Source organism: Chrysochloris asiatica, unplaced genomic scaffold (genome assembly GCF_000296735.1).
Source record: "Chrysochloris asiatica unplaced genomic scaffold, ChrAsi1.0 scaffold00046, whole genome shotgun sequence".
Lineage (NCBI taxonomy): Eukaryota > Metazoa > Chordata > Mammalia > Afrosoricida > Chrysochloridae > Chrysochloris > Chrysochloris asiatica.
Genome location: NW_006408564.1, coordinates 2,113,210 through 2,132,511, shown reverse-complemented (window position 1 = coordinate 2,132,511; position 19,302 = coordinate 2,113,210). Strand labels below are relative to the sequence as shown.

Sequence of the window (19,302 nt, the reverse complement as noted above, 5' to 3'; positions counted from 1 at the left end):
AACCTGTATGCTGAGCAAATAATCTGAGAAGCTGGGTTCTATGAAGAAAAATGTGGCGTCAGGATTGGAGGAAGACTCATTAACAACCTGTGACGCAGATAATACAACTTTGCTTGCTGAAAGTGAAGACGATTTAAACATTTACTGATGAAGATCAAAGAGCACAGCCTTCTATATGGATTACATCTCAATGTCAAGAAAACAAAAATACTCACCATTAGACCAATAAACAACATTCTTATCAATGAAGAAAAGATTGAAGTTGTCAAGGACTTCTTCTTGGTTCAACTATCAACACTCATGGAAACAGCAGTCAAGAGATCAGATAATGTATTGCATTAGGCAAATCTGCTGCACAGGAACTTTTTTAAGTGTTGAAGAGCAAAGATGTCAGCATGAGGACTAAGGTGTGCCTGACCTAAGCCATGGTATTTTCAATAACCTCATATGGATGCAAAATCTGGATAAGGAAGATCGTAGAAGAATTGATGCCTTTGAATTATGGTGTTGGAGGAGAATACTAAAAGTGCCATGGGTGCCAAAAGAACCAATAAATCCGTTTTGGAAGAAGTGTAGCCAGAGTGCTCCTTAGAGGCCAAGATGGCCAAACTTCGACTCTCATACTTTGGACATATTGTCACGATGGAAGAGTTGCTGGAGAAGGATGTCATGTTTGGTAAGATGGAGGGTCAGAGAAAAAGAGGAAGACCCCCAACAAGATGGACTGGCCAGGTGGCAGCATCAATGGATTCAAGTGTGACAACAGTACTGAGGTTGGCCCACAATTGGTCACTGTTTCGTTCTGCTGTGCATATGGTCGCTATGAGTCGGTGCCAACTCAATGGCACCTAACAACAACATAATGCATCAAAATGGCAACATTTGCTCAAAATTTAAACGGAGACAGCAGGAAGTGACAGGGAAGTCAGACGACTGGAAGCAGGGAACCCAGGGAGGAAATGAGAAGAATGCTTATACACTGAGGGAATTGTAATTGAACCTGCAGAATAATATATGTATAAATTATTGATTGGTCAAATTAATTTGCTCTATCAACTTTCACCTAAAACAGAATAAAATGTGGAGAAAAAAAAAAAAAAAAAAGACTGGCATTTCGGACCCATCCAGCAATGCTACGAAGAAAGGCCTGGAAATCTTCCATACAGACTGTAGCCAAGAAATTCCTGCAGAATAGTCTGCTCTGTAACACACAGTCATTGTGTGCCAGAATCAACTCAACAGCAAAGGCTTTGTTTGGGGTCCTAGGTGTTGGGGTACATCAATGAATGACGAAGACTAGCTCTGCTCTCCAAGAATTGATGGGTTTTCTTTCCCCTTCAACACTTTTCAAACTCTGTAGCCATCTGTGATATCAATTGCCATTTGGTTTTGAGATCCTCATCAGAAGCATGCAGACAGGACACTAATTCAGCAACCCAATGTCACTAAAACACCCAGATCCTCTGCCTAGTGGGTAGCAGCATTGTGTTCACACAGCAGGCTGCCCAATGACCACACACCCTAACCAGCATCCTGGGGGGAGCTTTGTAGAGCAAAGAAACAGCATTATCTTAGTGCCCTGGTTCTGCTTTCCAAATAGCAACCCCTTCTTTAGTATGCTACCCTTGACTTAGTGCCTCCTAAGCACCAAATCCAGCATGAGTGATCCCCATAGCAAGCCTGTGTGGGTGTGTGTGTGTGGGGGGGGGGGGGGGGAGTCAGTTCCGACTCACAGCAATCCTCTATACGGTTTCCGAAGTTGTAACTATTTATGGGAGCAGCAAGTCTTACATGTTGTTGTTGTTAAGTACCATTGAGTCGGTTCCGACTCATAGTGACCCTGCACAGGGTTTCTGAGGCTGTAAATCTTTACAGAAGCAGAAAGCCTCATGTTTCTCCTGTGGAACAGCTGATAGTTTGGAACTGCCGACCTTGGGATTAGCAGCCCGATTCGTAACCACTATGCTACCAGAGCTCCTTAAGTCTTACATATCTCCTGCATATTTACTGGAAGATTTGAATTGCTGATTTTATGGTTAGCAGGCCAACTCATAATCCACTATGCTATCAGAGCTCTTTACAACCACTCTGTAGAATAACACTATTACATCCACATCACATGAGCGGGCTGTTACTCAGACTAAAATAGTTTGCCTCAAGACACTCAGCTGTATGTTGGTAGACAAGTAGCCTTCATAGCCACGACTTGATTTCAAAGTCCGAGGTCTTATCAATCTCACCATGCTGTCCTCCCTGACCCAGCTATGACATGGCAAAGCAGGGTAAGGTCTCAGGGAAAATAATGAGACTCCTTATGATGGCAATTGTTGGAAAGAGCGTGGAAGAGACACAGAATCACACCAGAGAAATGGGGCCAAAGGGACGCTGAACTAGAGAAAGAGGAGCTTGATGGCAGCTCTTCCCAGGCAGCATGCTTGTTACTGCCTGGGCTCCGCCTGGACTCCTGGATCTCCTACGTCCCTATTCTGAAATTTTCACATAATTACTGAAACTCTTTCCATTTCTCCATCTTCATTTTCTGAGAGCCATCGTGACCATGTAGGGTTGTGCTGAGGAACCAAGTTAAGTTAAAGAGTAAAGTGTCTGGCAGGTTGTTGTTGTTAGTTGCTACGAAGTCTGCTACCATCTTCACAGCTATTGGCAAATCTCAGTAGATTGTAATATTCTGTTTCAATCTATAGGGCTTTCACTAGCTAACTTTCAGAAGTAGATTGCCAGGCTTTCGTCCTAGTCTGTCTTAGTCTTAAAGTTGCGCTGAAACCCATGGTCCACCATGGGTGACCCAAATGGAACTGGGAATACCAGTGGCATAGCTTCCAGCATTACAGCAGCATGCAAGTCACCACTGTACGGTAACCTGACAGACAGCTGACACACAGTAGGCACTTACCAAAAGTCTCCTTTTCTTTCAGAAGTGAAGATCAACTGTGAGCCTTATATTGCTCTTCACATTTTAGTCATGTTATAATCATGCTTATGATTACTACCATTATCACCAGACTTACTTAGCATAAAGTTCATTTCTATATGAGAAATTCTAGCAATTTAAGGAAAATCTTGCTTGGTCTATTTCACTGAGATTCTGAAAAGGTCAAATCCCTCAGAATCTCCAGTACAGTTTACTTTTTCCAGATGACCGTGCCTGCATGCTAGTTGAGGAGGGAAGTGTGCTCAGCTGCAATCTCAGTCTCCAAAAGGTCTTCCAATGTGCAGGATACACAAGGAACTCAGATGAGTTCATCAGAACTAGTTAATCTTCATCTTTCAGCATTTAGATGCCATATTGTCCAATAGTGCTGCGACTGAACTAGCAAATGAACCCACAATACAACAGAAACACAATAACAGCTGGACTCACAGCAATTATATTGAAGAAGTCATCATCCCCCAACGTATCCAGGATAGACGATACTGTTTGCTTTGCAATGGTCAGACGGAGACCCTTCATGCTGCCACTGACGTCCACTAAAATAACCACGTCTTTCGGAGAAGTGGCTGCCTGGATGTACCTAAGTCGGGACAATTAAGTGAAAATGAATCCTAAGGCTCTTTTCACATTTTCTTCCTAACTACGTAACTGAGAGGTTGACCATCACCTACCATTTTCGGTTCCTGCAGTCAAAGGCAATGACTCCATTCTCATCTGGTTTCCATTTAATCCCTAGAAGAAAAATGGGATTATAAGAAACCCAGAGACTTGCAATGTTTACTCATAGCCTTTCAAGGCTGCTCAGCATTGCTGACTGAATGAACATGATGAAAATCATCTACAAAGACAACCCCTGGAGGTCATTGTGTACCCCACCACCAACTCTGGGAAGGCACTTTATTTCCAAAAGGAAGCACAACCCAAGGAGAGATTTTGAGCAAGGACATGGCGGCAGCCCCTTTCACTTGCTAATGATAATGTTACTCAGGCTCCTGCTGATTGTCCAGCAAGTTGTTGGTCTTGGTAGCATCATTTATAGGCCTACCCTGCAGAGTCACAACAAGAGTCCATATAAGCTCTACTTGTAAAACAAACATGGAGAGAGGCAATGAGGTGGAGAGAAGGACACCACAGGCAGAGAAGACAGCACACACAAAGGCCCTGAGGCTTAAAAGAACCTGTCAAATGAAGGGACTATTTTCTGTTGTGACTATATAGACAGAATCTTCCTGTTAGAGGAAGAAACCTGGGCAGCTGCAGAAACCTTAAAATCCAGGGCCTCTCTGGTCAGAACACCAGGAACACATCCAATGGGATGAAGATAGCACATTCAGGAAGTTCCAGTCACAGGTTCCGAAAAACAAAAACCAAGCCCACTGTCCTCCAATCACAGAGGCCGTCTAGGGAAGAGCAGAACTGCTCGTTAATGTTTCTAAAGCTGTAAGTTGTCTTATCTTTCTCCCCTGGAAGAAGCTGCAGGGTTTGAACCACTGACTTTGTGGTTAGCAGCCCAACACTTAACTGCTGCATCACCAGGGCTCCTAACAATAAGGATCACTTATTAAGTAAGGACTAAGTGAACCCTGAGGGGGTCATCTTACCTAAACTGGACATTAGGGCAAAAATCTTCATATCATAGGAAGGATTCCAAGACTCTTGGGTTCAACAGATTTCACAGAGGTCACAAAACAGGCAGGTGCCTAGACAAGGCTACAACCTAATATCCCAGCTTCTAGTCCATTGTTTCTTTCTGATGCAAGTATTTTCATACGTGTGGTCCATGGTAAGTTTTATATGATGTTAACATGAGTTCAGTAAATAAAAGCAAGGGTGGTTTTAGGCTCCGGAGGGACATCTGAGGGTTCTTAATCTGTTTCGATGCAACTTGAATCTCTATGACAAGGACAGCAGAGGCAGCATTTGCTAATCCAAATTGATCATTAAATCCCTTCTCACCAGAGAAAATCTTACCACAAAGTGTTTCATGAAGCAAACTTTGGAAACTGTCTTTCTTCACACAAACTCTTTTAATAGATGATTTTTCCCACATAGATACTTTGAAAATATTCAAGCATCACCTAATCCCAGAGAAAGAATCATTGATTCACCTCAAATCTTTGAGATGCAGGGAATTGTCATTTAATCAAGACGTACACCCATGAGCCACATCATTTCTGGAAGTGCTGATACACCTTTTGGGATCCCACCCAGTATGGATATGGCATAAAACTCAAGAAAGGAAGATGGATGTGATTTGGGAGCAGATTTAGCTGCCATTTAGTCTTCTCCCTGAGCCACTTGATGCTCCATAATCTGCAACAATGACCTGGCTTGACTGCATCAGCTTTCAGAGCACAGGGCCTCTAGAAATGCCAGCAGACAGCTAGGTGGAAGGGAAATCTATGTCTAAATATCCATTTCAGGTCCCAATGTTCACACTGGATTTGCATAAAAATATTGTGCACCATCTTATATTCCATACTTTTTCTCTTCCTTAGGTAATACAAATAACTTTGGAAGGAAAGTCATTGCATCCAAAATACCAGGATGTCCTGTTCTCCTTTAGCAAGGAAAATTAGCACAATATGAAGGTGGTGGCACACAATATCATTCTATGTGGCAAAAAGTTTCAAGACCATCCAATAGAATTATGGACTCCTGGTGTGGCACTGTAGGATCAGCACTGAACTGTGATCCACGAAGTTGGTGGTTCAAACCCTCCAGTGCTCCTCAGAAACCCCATACAGGGTTGCAGTGAGTCAGAACAGACACCACAGCACATAACCACCACCACTACCAGTAGAATTTTATGAGACTGAAACTAACAGCCCAATAAAAACATGAGTATCATCTTGCCCTCAGGATTTATTTTTTTGTTGGGCTCTAATCTCCCTCTTTCTCTGCACCTCAACAAAGGGTGTTCTAGCCCATTGCTTCTTTTCTCTCTCAGGACAATGCCTTTTCTCTAAAATTTACTTGATGCTGCCAATGACATTCAAATTCAAAACAAACCATTTCCACACCCACCACCTGAACAGACACTGTCCCACTGCAATATGGCCTTACTATTTTTTGTCTCTATTGGAGTGCAAAAAGACCAGAAAGATACAGAAAAGGAGGCAAAGTCAAAAGGCAGTAGATACTGGATTAGTTCTAACTGGATAGGTTTTGTCCAATTCCTTTCTCAAACATACTAGTTGCCTTTGAGTCCATAAGCTAAAGTATACATATATTTCTTCCAGTATACCTTTAGGTCTGAAATATCTGGCCTAAGGTGAATGTCAGCTTCAGACTTAAAAACTCCCACCGTGTCTTGCAGGAAGTTGCTATGCTGTTCTCCATGAAAAGCTCCTTTAATCAATCAAACGTCATTTCCTTGAACAAAATCTTGGCATCTATGGTACCATGATAAATAAATAACAAGAGAGTTGCTGTGAAAATTACAAGCCTTAGTTTTCTGGGATTGTTTTTACTGGGGAGGACCAATTGACCTGGCCAAGAAAGAGAACCCCACTATCAATCATACTTTACCCATCATTAAACCTGAACCTGGTGAGGAACATGGGCTACAGAATAAACACAAATCGAAGCTGCATAAGGAGTCCTGGTGTGGAGCTGTGGGTTAATGCGCTAGACTGCCAAGTCGGTTTGAACCACAAGGTTGGCAGTTCAAGCTCACCAGCTGCTCCTTAGAAACCCTATACAGGGACACTATGGGTTGGAACAGACTCGATGGCACTTAACAATGACAACAACAACGCTGCATAAAGAACCCACACTTGATAGTTTACTGGCACTGAAGAGTCCAGATACAGAGAACTCTCGACTTCCCTCCCTGTCTCTCTCTTTGTGACCTTAGTTGTGAAGTATCTTTTATCTCCCAAAAGCACATAAAGCAAGGCAGAAAGATTAAAAAAAAAAAAAAAAAAAGTCAATCCCCAGTATAGTCATCAAGCCTCCTGAAAAAGCTCCTGGGTGGTTGTTCTAGAAGGGTGAGCGTCTGGTGCGTAAGGAGGGACCAAGGCTGATCTGAATGTCTAGACCTCACTGGTGTCTTCTGATTGATTACACACTAGTCTCTCTATGAATTATAGACATGGTTTTCTCTCCATGAAGATGGTGTTATTGTTGTTGTTGTGAAGTGTTGTCGAGTAGGTTCCGACCCAAAGAGACCCTGTATATGGATTCCGTGGAGCAGCTGGTGAGCTTGAACCACTGACCCTGCAGTTCAAACAGCTTTGCAGTGTGGCGCATTAACCCACAACGCCACACCAGGACTCCTCTATGTAGATAAGGACAGGAAATACAGGGAACTATCAACCAGTCAAAGAGCTCTGGTAGTGTAGTGGTTATGAATCGGGCTGCTAATCTCAGGGTCAGCAGTTTGAAACTACCAGCTGTTCCGCGGAAGAAAGATGAGGCTTTCTGCTCCTGTAAAGATTTACAGCCTTGGAAACCCTGTGCAGGGTCGCTATGAGTCGGAACCGACTCCACAGCACATAACAACAGCAACAACAACAACAACATCAACCAGTCACTTCACGTTGGTAAAAGCTGAAAACTGGCTGGAATGGGAAGGATGAATCTGTCCCAGGGGCCCCACAGAATAGTCATAGAAATCAACTCACACAGAGGGGGGTAAAATGATGAACTTGACAAGACTCCCAGGAAAACTGGATGTTCCTTTGCCTCATGGGAAGCAATGAACCTGGGAGCCTACTAACTGGAATGAGATGGCCATGAAAACTCAGGAGATGAAGGGCCAACAGAAGGTGGCCTCCAGTGACCAGAACATTACAATGAAAAGGGAAGGTGCCTTGGAGGACTAGGAGGGGAGGGAGCAAGAGAGAAAAGGAGGAGATTTCTGCACTGTACTGCAAATGGACCAGTTTCCTTGTAGGTCCTGATTCCTTTTTAGACTGCAGCCAGAGAGCAGCTCCCTACTGTTTGTCATTAAGTCAGTTCTGACAACTCAGAAAAACTGTTCAGGGTTTCCAAGAGCAGCTGGTGGGTTTGAACTGCTGACCTAACAGTTACTAGCACAGTGCTTATCCTACAGTGCCACACCAAGGCTCAAGCAAGGCAATATTTTGAAGTCATGCTTCCTTTTGGAGTCCTCGTGTGACATTGTAAGATAAAGCACTAGACTGCAAGGTTTGTTTGAACCATAAGGGCAGGGGTTCCTATGAGACAGAACTGCCTCAACTTGACAGCCCTTAACAACAACAATGCTTCCAGTGAAACAAGGTCAGAATAAAGGATGGCAGAGTTGAGAGATGGAAGGAAACATTGAAAATTCAAATAACATTGAGTAGTGGATTCCAACTGTGTACCCCAAACGGAACACTACCCAGACTTCAGTTTTCATGAGACAATAAATATGTACTTGCAGAGCTAGTTGGTACTGGGTTTCTGACACTTGCAACCAAAACTCCCTGATGAATACACATCCCCCCAAGAGGCAGCAATATAAGGGCAAAGAGCTTGCTTCCTAATTCGCCATTTTAATCTAAAAGCCTCCTGCAGTGCTTGGTGCAAATCAGTAACTCAGGATACACTTACATAAGAATGGACTAAGACCCCCTCCGCTTAAAGATGTATTCACTTACCACTGACTCATACCTCTCTCATCAAGCAAGAAACTTTCCTGGAAGGAAAAATACCTTAGCCAAAAAGTACAGGAAAAAAGAGGCAAGCTCTCTGTTTTGGACCAAGCACTGGGTGAACATGCAATACATTTATCCGATCACAAAACCATTTTTGGAGAACTCCAACCTATGCACTTACTGACATATAAAGGAAGAGTTTTCACAAAGTCAAAATGCTATCGAAAAGACCATATATAAAGAAATATAAACATTTCCAAGTCAACTGTTTATGAGAAAAACCTCGCATGTAAATAAGTACCTCCCAACCATGATGTAAGCCCTTTATGATGTTAGACATGAATCCCGATGTCACGTAAAAGACAATCGGTGAGAATAAATTACCTTGGCAAAGTAAAATTTACTCTTGCAAGAGGGTGCGTACGTATAGCCGTACATACACAAACAGGCCAGCGAGCACACTGAGTGGGCAGTCCACTCGGGTTTTTAATACCTGATGCGAGTCTCAAGGCTGTGTCTCACCCTATTGGCTAAGGTTTTGACCTTACAATCTGTTCCCTTACCTGGTTGACTAGTTCAAAATTTTTAAGGCATACATTCTTACTTTAGGAAAAGAAGAAGAGAGCGATCATAAAGTCTTTGCTCCAGGAAGTAGTTTAAAGAAAAAGAAAGTGATCATAAAAATATTTTTCCACAATGAAAACCTTCCTGCATTTTCAAATTTTCTCATGACCTAAATTTGAGGACTGATTGAGACAACAAATAATATGTGGTTTCTACTTCTCCCTTCTAAACCATTGTCATCAATTCTACACCAACTCAAGGTGACACCAAGCATCAGAGTAAGGTTTCCAATAGCTGATTTTTCTCAGAAGTAGATTCCCACGCCTTTCTTCTGAGGCTCCAATCTCTCGGTTAGCAGCCAAGTCCTTTAGCTGTTCGCCCAACCCAGGGACTCCCATTTATCCATCCCCCTCATTCAAATGCTGAGGTAAGATAGAACAATGTCTTCCTGGGACCCTAGGCAAACCAGTACTAGCATCAGGTTCCAAATTTAGTAGCATCTGAATCCAATTTGATTTGTTTTTTGTTTATTGTATTAAGGTAGATTGCAACTTGGTTACTCTGGAGCTTTAATAGTCCAGTGTTTAGTATGCTATTTTTCTTTAATAGGATGCTTAGTGTTTAAACTTCGGTTAGCTCGAGGCGGGACTGTGTGTGCCTTGCTGAACACTGCTCTTGGGAAATGTTGACTAATCTGGCAAAGCAGACACTCCGGCAGGCAAGTCTTGGGGGACAGATGCTGCATGTAGGGCAAACAGCTCCTCAAGGCGGAGGTTGGCAGTCTCTATGCCTCGAAGTGGGAAGACATCAGGTACCTAGTCTTACTTAATGAAAACATAAAAGACTCTACTTAATTGCTCCAAGATTATTGCAGGGTGTTTTTCCCTTCTTTTAGGTTGAGCTTGTTAATTTCTACAGCTGTGATGTTGGCACAATTGCAGCCCCGAGTCCTGTTCTCACAACTTGTAAGCAAAATTAAAATTTCCCTTTTTAATTAAAATTCAAACCGAGCCAGAATTAAAATCCTGTTGCAAAGCAGAGGCCTGGGAAGGCCGTAGAAGCAACACCTGTTCCAAAGGCATGATGGGCAAACTCTTAATCAGTGTGCCTGTGTGGGTATTTCTGGTGGACCAGTGCAGAGGAGCAATACCTTTAGTACTGCTCAACTATTTCAGCATCTTTCCCAATGGGAGCCAGCTCAGAGAGGGGCAGCAGGCCAGATCCCAGTTCAAATGACCCATGTCTTACAAGTTTGGGTCGAAATACTGCCCAAGTATGACTTGCTCCCTTTCCTAGTAAGAATAACAATAGTAGTAATACAACACCACACTCTTGTCCATGAGGACTAAACATGGTACGCTTCAAACTCCAAATCCTCTCTCTTAGCTGTGGCTCTCTGAATTTCTCTATTGAGACAGATGCTGAAGCTACATGCAGGAGAGAGAGAAAGCACCAGGGAGCCAGCTGGGCTCCATGGCAACTTCTACCATGGCTGAAGAAGGCTAGGGTGTAGCAGAATGCGCAGGTACCATGTTGCAATTCCTGCCCATGCCTACCACCAAGCTTGAACTTAGTCTTTCTTTTTTTAAAACTAGTGTAAGAAAATGTTGACCCTGAACCAGAAAGAAAAATATAACAGGAAAGAAAAATTAACTCCTTAATGCAGGAGCACTTACCTGGATACTGCCTGAAAAAGCCCTTTGCACTTCCAAAGTATTGCCATATGAGAGAGGGGTCGCGGTCAAAGTTATCTACAAAAACTTTATTCAGGGACTCAGACCAATAGACCCCATTGACAATTGCTGGGTCTGAAAAAAGAAAAAAGAGAGAGACAAGAGTTATAACCAGAAGGCTGGCATTTCCACATTGTTAGAAGGTATCAGCAGGATATCTATCTTGCAGAGGCTGGGAAGAAAGCTGTAATACCAGAAAAGTTTAGTTCCTGGAAACTCCAGACTCCAGGGCTTCCCCATCCTGCCTCATCTCTTCAATTTGTCCAGGAATCTCTACTGATAGCACCTTATTTGAAAGGGACCTCCCTTTATTTGCAGTTTTCAACACTGCATACCTCTTGAGAAAGCAAGAGACCACACCATAATTTTCCTGCATTTCCTACTTTTGTAGCCCAAACTCAGGATTAAATACAGTGTACAAATGACCTTTGCTCAACATGGCTTTGAACTGGAAGTGTCCACTTATGCCAATTGTGGGTTTGCTAATCATTTCTTTCTGGGTGAGCAATTCCTCTCTCCAGTAAATTACTACCTCACTAAATAGAAACTTCTCATTTGTGTATTTTTCATTGTGCTTACTGCAGTACTATAAACCTTGAATAAACACCATGGGATCGAAGGGAAGTGATCCCAAGAAGCAGAGAAAAGTTATGATGTTACAAGAACAAGTTGACTTGCTTGATATGTACCGTAGAATGAGGTCTGCAGCTACAGTTGTTGTTGTTGTTAAGTGCTGTCCAGTCAGTTCTGTTCTGATTTATAGCGACTCCATGTAGGGTTTCCATGGAACAGCTGGTGAGATTGAACTGCCAACCCTGCAGTCCAAACAAACTTTGCAGCCTAGTGCAGTAACCCACAGCACTACACACCACTTAAAAATAAATGCATCTATCAAAAAAGGAAGAGCATGAAAAGAATGTGCGATCTCTACCTAGAAACGTGATGACAGCAGTGACGTGGGTAGAGGTGGTGGCATGGAGAGACAAAGCAGATGTGGTTTCTAGGCCCATGGACTGAGTAAACATGTGTACCTTCTGTCAGGAGGCTGGCTTGCAGAATGTGACCTTTGGACATTTACATGAACATCTATTTTTTGTTTTTTATGAGTGCATCAAGTTTTTTGCTTTGTTCATTTCCGAAATATAAGATGTAAATGGAGAACCACAGGGAGAAAGTAGAATGAGTGTTATTGCAGAGAGGGGATGGTAATCATTCAGATGAAATGAAGTCTATGATTTGTTGGTTGAATGTAAAACTGATGATCTGATCTGTAAACTGTCACTCAATTCACAATAAAAAGTTAAAAAACTAATAATAAATAAATAAATAAATGCATCTAGCTTAAGGACTATTGTGAAAAAAGAAAAGGAAATTTGTGAAGGTGAAATTTTTGTAGCATACCTTTTTATCTAGTATTGAAAATGTAAGTTTTATGTGGTTGTCACATATAATATATATAACACACAAAATACATGTAAAATGGCTTTTTAATGTTAATAATAAGGCTTCCAGGTAACAGTAGGCCATAAGTAGTACAGTTCTGGGGGATTTAAACGTTATACCTTTTTTATTTTTATTTTTTTAACTGTGCAGGGGTCGGCAACACTAACCCCCATGTTGTTCAAAGGTCAGTTGTCCTTTACCTTACCACCACCCATCTGTTAGTTTGTCATACTCTGGTTGCTTAAGTGCTGTTATGATGCTGGAAGCTTTGGAAACTGTATCTTAAATAACAGCAGGATCACCCACAGTGGGCAGGTTTCAGCGGAGCCTCCAGTTGGAGGCACAAAAGGTAGAAAGGTCAGGTGATCTACTGAATATTAGCCAATGAAAACTCTGGGGATCACAACAGAATCTTGCCTAACATAGGGTCGAAGATGAGCAATCTACGTTGAAAAGCATTCAAAATAAACAGTGAACGCAACAATAGACTTCAGCATACCAACAATCATAAGGATGGCACAGGACCAGGAAACCTCTTGTTTATAAGGAGTTGTATAAGGAGTCACCTTGAGTAAGAGCCAACTCCACAGCAAATGGCAACATTCTTGTTTAAGAAACAAACAAAAGGTCTCTTCTCACTTCACACATCTCTATCAACAAGGCTCCTGCACCAATCCTTGATGAATAGCCTGTTTTAAATCAACTGGAATTGCATCACTATAGCTTTCTACTTCTTCAGTTCAGCAGATTGTAAATCCATGAGGGCAGGAGCAACTTCTTGTTGGCTTTTTCCTGCACCTCCTGTGACTGGCATTAACAGAAACTCCAACAGTTTCATAAAACCTAGAGGAGATGGATAGATGGGTAGAAGGATACCCAAAATGGTTTGTTTATCGCTAGATACCAGACAAGTCTTTTAACCTGCAATGCCATGAACAAATCTGCCTTTTTCCTCCAAAAATACTGTATGCCTTCTGTTTATAGATAACATATAAGGTTTAAAGAATATGAGGACAAATGGGTATTTCTTTCAAACCAGCCAAACCAAGGAGGACCATGGAGGATTCTCTATGATACTCTATTCCAATGATCCTGTTTCAAAATGATGACACATGCCTTTTTTAAAATGATATTTTATTGTGGTTTTAATCAATATTTACAGAGCAAGTGAGGTTCAACTTTGACAATTTCTACACAAATCTATCAGTGACATTAGTCACATTGTGTCATCATTCTCATTAACTGGGTTCTGGATGTTCCATTTCCAATACTCTAAACCCCTGCCTCCTTATCATCTCCTCTTTGCTTGCATTAAATGCTGACTCATTCAGATGTTAAAGTGGAACAATGATCTAACAGGTAATGTCCTTAATATGTTGTGGATCATTCTGCTTTTAAGTTTAGATAGATCTCATGGGGTAGTTTGAAGAGAATCTTAGGGTGACAGACTCAAGAAACCCTCTGGCGTCAGTGGGCCAGTTAATCTGGTCATTTTTATGAATGTGAGTTTTCTGCTGCATTTCTCTCCCATCCTAACAACAGGGTCATCTATTGTGGCCCTGGTCAGATTGGTGTCAGGGTAGTCGAGTACATGGCTTATGTAGACTATCAGCCTCAGAGCCTTCTTTCTTCTCTGTGATTGTGCTTATCTTCTTACTCTTTTATTCCAGAGTAGTTAGAGACCAATAGCTGCATCTTAGATAGCGGCTCACAAATGTGCAATTCACCAGATGCTACTCCACTAAGATGCAGAATATGAACTCTATGAGCTACTTTATGAAAACTAGCTGAACTGTCCTATGAGATGTTATGGTCCTAAGTTTTCAAACATAGAAAACTGACAATGGAAGATAGGTGATTATGTGGCAGTAATATCTGTAATATTATCTTCACTGAATATATGAGTCTGCTTACACAAATCTGTATTTCTACATACATATAGATGCTTCTATCTGTTCTGTTCCCACAACACATGTGAGGATGGTGCTGGACTGTGTGGTATTTTGTTCTGTTGTACACAGGGTCACTATGTCTCATAACCAACTTGATGGTCACTAACAACATAACAGCAACATCTGTGCTCACATATGTGCACACCTGTACTTAATCGTATGTTGTTACTGTTAACTGCTGTCAAGTTGGTTCTGACTCATAGTGACCCTGTACAGGGTTTCTGAGGAGGGGCTGGTGAGTCTGAACTGCCAACCTTGCGGTTCAGCACATTAACCCTCAGAGCCACACCAGGACTCCACTTAACCGTATATGTATGTGTATATATCCATCTTTATGTAATCCTAGACTCATTTTTAGTGCTTTCTTAGATTTGTTGCCTTCCTATGTATGTCCAAGGAGCCCTGGTGGGATGGTGTTTAAGCATTTGGCTGCAACCCAAAAGGTTGGCAGTTTGAGAAAGATGTGGCTGTCTGCTTCCATAAGAATGTACCTTCTGGGAACCCTGTCCTATAGAGTGGCTATGACTTGATGGCAATGGGTACATATGTCAGATTCTTTGGTACAGACATCCTTTTCCCATGAGTACTTCTCAGTGGTGTCATTTATTTTGGTCAGGCTGTACTCACTACACCCACATTCAGTGTCACTTTGCCCATCACCCAAATAGCAAGTACTTACAACCTAGCTCTTTCCCTCTCCTCTGCCCCCTGGTAACTACCAGTGAATGTTGGCTTCTTTATATATGTCTTTTTAAAACAGAAATATCCTGTCGTATTTCTCTTTATGTGCTTGACATATTTCACTTAGTATTAAGCTCTCCAGGCCCATCAGTGTCACAATATGTTTAGTGGATTCATCATTCCTTTGGTAGCTATATAATATTCCATTGCACCACATTTTGCTTATCCACTCATCCACTGATGGGCACTTTAGTTGTTTCTACCTTTTTTGTCATTGTGACTAAAGCTGCAATGGACATAGGAGTACATATAGTTGTTTGTGTCACTACTTTTATGTCTATACAGTGTGGCACTGTAGGATCAGCACTGGACTACGAACTACAAGGTTAGTAGTTCAGACCCACCAGCTGCTCTTTGGAAACCTTATATAGGGTCGTAATGAGTCGGAACCGACTCAATGGCACTGAACAACAACAACATAGCATATCCCTAGGAGTGGGATAGCTGGATTGTAATGTACTTCAAGTTCTAGTTTTTTGAGGAAGTCTCATATTGTTTTATCATTTAAAATTCCCCCCAGCAAAGATGTCAACACATACTATCCATAAGGTTTTCTTTTATTGTTATCTGATTTAAAAAAAAAAATTTCAGTACCATTTTTCCAAGGATGAAATGGTACCCATTGCCATTTTTATTTGCAACTCTCTAATATGCGATGCTGTGGGTTAATGCGCCAAACTGCAAAGCCATTTGAAGTGTAAGGTTGTCGGGTCAATCTCACTAGCTGCTCCTCGGAAACCTTATACAGGATCGCTATGGGTTGGAACTGACTCAACGGCACTTAACAACAACAACAATGACTAATGATCATGAACATCTTTTCATGTATTTGTTGGCTGCTTGGATGTCTTTTTCAGTGAAAGCTGTGTTCATGTACTTTACCCATTTTATAACTGGGTTCTTTGCTTTTCTGTTGTTCAGTTGTTTAAGTTTTCTGTACATTTTAGAGATTAAATCCTTATCTGATATGTCATTTCCAAAGATTTTTTTTTTTAAATCAGCCTTGGTTTTCTTTTTACTCTTTTGATAATGTCTCTTGATTAGCAAAAGTTTAAAAAAATTTTTTTATGAGATCCCATTTATCTATTCTGTAGTAATATTCTTTTCTAAGAGGTGAGGTAATTGTCAAGTTCCAGTCCAATGAGAGTGAGAATGAGAACAGGATGAACACATTAATAATCTGGAAGAAAAAGAGGAGGAAGCACATTTACTAGTTCTCCCAGTGGGTAAACACCTTGCTGTGCTTACTTTTTATGATCTCTACAACAGCCCAGCCAGGTAGATTCCAATGGTAACCTCCAATTAATAGAAATAAAAATCACAGCAAAGGAAGGTTAGATACTTTGAGAAGAACATCAACTAGTTAGTTGTACAACCTCTGATCCTCACTTCTATATTTGAAAATGTCACTGTTAGTGGAAAAATTGGCCCCTGAACTCATGGTAACCTTATACACAATGGAACAAAATCCTGCCCAGTCCTGCACCCTGTCTGTATTCAGCTGTGGATTGGGCTGTTGTGCTCTGTAAGGATTTCATTGGCTGCTTTTGAAACCTGATCAACAAGTATACCTTTTAGGGGGCTTCCAATCAGCCCACTGAATGGTTCTAGTGTGGCTTTACAGGTTAATGCACTGGACTGTAAAGTCAGTTTGAACCACAAATTCAGAGGTTCAGGATGACGAGTCACTCTGCGGAAACCCCATACAGGGTTGCTAAGAGTCAGAACTAACTCGATGACACTTAACAACAACAACAACAACAATTCAGTCCACTACATGGATTCTTAACTACCCTATATGATATGCCCTTATTTCGTGTCTTATATATGTTCTTTTTAAAATCTAAGTTTAATAAGTACAGGTGTGTAGCAAGTGAAAGATGTTTAAAGATCTCCTCCATTCTTTATAGGAACAAAGAACAATTTTCATGTTGGCATATATTTTTATGAGCTCACCATTCTTCCTGAGCTACGTCATTGGTTCCTACTTCTAATACACTAAATTGGATTAAAGTCATTTTCCTTGATGTGTACTCTATGTGTCAATGCCAGGCATTCTCTGTTCAGTAAACTAAGCTCTAGGATGGTCCGGTCATTTCCCCTGATACTGCTGTTCATTCCATACCAAATTATTGTTCATGTTGGTCAACATTAAGTCCAGGAATAGCAGTTCTGCTTCCTGCATCCTTTACCTTCAGGAGAGATTAAATTACCTCTGATGTCAGTCAAATAGTTCTCAGATGTTCAGCTTTCAGTGAAACAGACTACTTGCAGATGTTTGGAGAGGTAACAGTCCCACATCACCTTTCTAATCAATTTGTAGTTTGTATATGAAAAGCATCTCACACATCCCAAATGATCTGTCTTTGTAACACAATTTAGAACCCAACAACAAATCATTCTGCAGTGTCCTTTCGTTTCCACTCAAATGATTGCTTCTGCCTACGCTCTGCCCATAGGTTGGCAACCTGCTACATGGGGTTTCCTTTTATTATAGGTGGCTAACACTGTCTCTCAGCAACCCTCAATCCTGCACACACATGCACACCAATTTACTTTTAGCTCTGTATGATTAAATCAGGTAGCCCCTCCTATTATTCCATTTCAGTGCATTCGGGTGAATCCTGACAGAGATGATCAGACACCTTGGGTTCAAGCAAATCAGGGACACAAAGCACTTAGCACAGTAATTGCCACATACTCAATGTTCCATCCACAACCCTTCTGTGTTTGTTGCATTGTGGTGACTTGCTTTTTGCTATGATGCTGAAAACTATACCATGGTGTTTCAAGTACTCATAGGGTCACCCACTGTAAACAGGTTTCATAGAAGTTTCCAGACTAAGAAGGAATAGGCTGTACAGCCAACTGATCTTTGACAAAGGGCCAAAGTACATTGAGTGGGAGAGACATAGTCTCTTAAACAGATGGTACTGGCAGAACTGGACATCAATATGCAAAAGACTGAAGTAAGACCTTTATCTCACGCCATAGCCATATACAAAGACCAACGCAGCATGGATTAAAGACTTAAATGTGAATCCCAGAATTATAAAAGTTCATCTATGAAAACATAGGTACAAATTTAAGGGCTTTAATCCAGGGCACACACAGACTACCAAACATTGCGAAAACTGCACAAACAAAAGAAGACAAAATAGATGACTGGGACATTCTAAAAATTAGAAACTTATGTGCATCAAAGGATTTCACCAAAAGAGTAAAAAGGGAACCCACAGAATGGGAAAAAAAAGCTTTTGCAATGACATATCAGACAAGGGACTAATTTCTAAAATCTATGGGAAATTTCAACACCTCTACAAGAAAAAGACAAGTAACCCAATTATAAAATGGGCACAAGGCATGAACAGATGCTTCACCAAAGAAGACACTTGGGCAGGCAACAAACACATAAAGGAATATTCACAATCATTAGCCATTGCTGTTACGTGCCGTGGAGTCAGTTCCGACTCATAGTGACCCTGTACAGGGTTTCCGAGGCTGTAAATCATTCTGGGAACAGAAAGCCTCATATTTCTCCCGCAGAACAGCTGGTTGTTTCGAACTGCTGACTGTGATATTAGCTGCCTGACTCGTAACCACTATGCAATCAGAGCTCCTTAGAGAGATGCAAATCAAAACAACAATGAGATACTATTTAATACCAGCAACAATAGTGAAGTTCAAAAATGCAGAGGAAATAAATGCTGGCAAGGATGTGGATAGACTGGGACCCTCCTACACTGATGGTGGGAATGCAAAATAATCCAACCATTCTGGAAAACAGTATGGGGCTTACTCAGAAAGCAGGTAATAGAAATACCATATGATCCAGCAATTCCTCTACTTGGTATATATCCACAAGAAATATAAGCCATAACACAAGTAGATATATGCACACCAATGTTCATAGCAGCACTATTTACAATAGCAAAAGATAGAGACAGCCTAAGGGCCCATCAATGGAAGAATGGCTAAACAAACTTTGGTACATACACACAATGGAATATTATGCTACCTTGAAGAATAGCAAGCAGTAAGCCACCACATAACATGGTTGAACATGGAGGACATTATGATGAGTGAAATTAGTCACAAAATAACAAATATTGCATAAGGTCATTTATTGTAAAAGCTTAACAAAGATACCCATACTAAAAGGGGAAAAATTAAAATCCTTTGTTGGTTACCAGTGAGGGTGGGATGGGGGGGGGGGGTTGGGGAAGGTGGAGGGAGGCAATGGTAGAGCACAGGGTAGGAGGCAGACATATCATAGTTCAGGTGTTGGGGAGGGCAATACACAGGAAGGAGGA

The 19,302-nt window shown here is 41.4% G+C and overlaps 1 protein-coding gene across 1 annotated transcript in view; it reads right to left on the bottom strand.

Annotated features, from left to right (window-relative positions):
- CACNA2D3 (calcium channel, voltage-dependent, alpha 2/delta subunit 3) overlaps positions 1–19,302 on the bottom strand; it is a 1,461,104-nt gene that overhangs the window by 795,229 nt on the left and 646,573 nt on the right. Inside the window, exons 6-8 of the mRNA XM_006862056.1 lie at positions 10,797–10,928; positions 3,622–3,682; positions 3,380–3,530 (exon numbers count right to left, since the gene is read on the bottom strand). Coding sequence (XP_006862118.1) covers positions 3,380–3,530; positions 3,622–3,682; positions 10,797–10,928 — 344 coding nt within the window. The remainder of the gene's footprint in view (positions 1–3,379; positions 3,531–3,621; positions 3,683–10,796; positions 10,929–19,302) is intronic.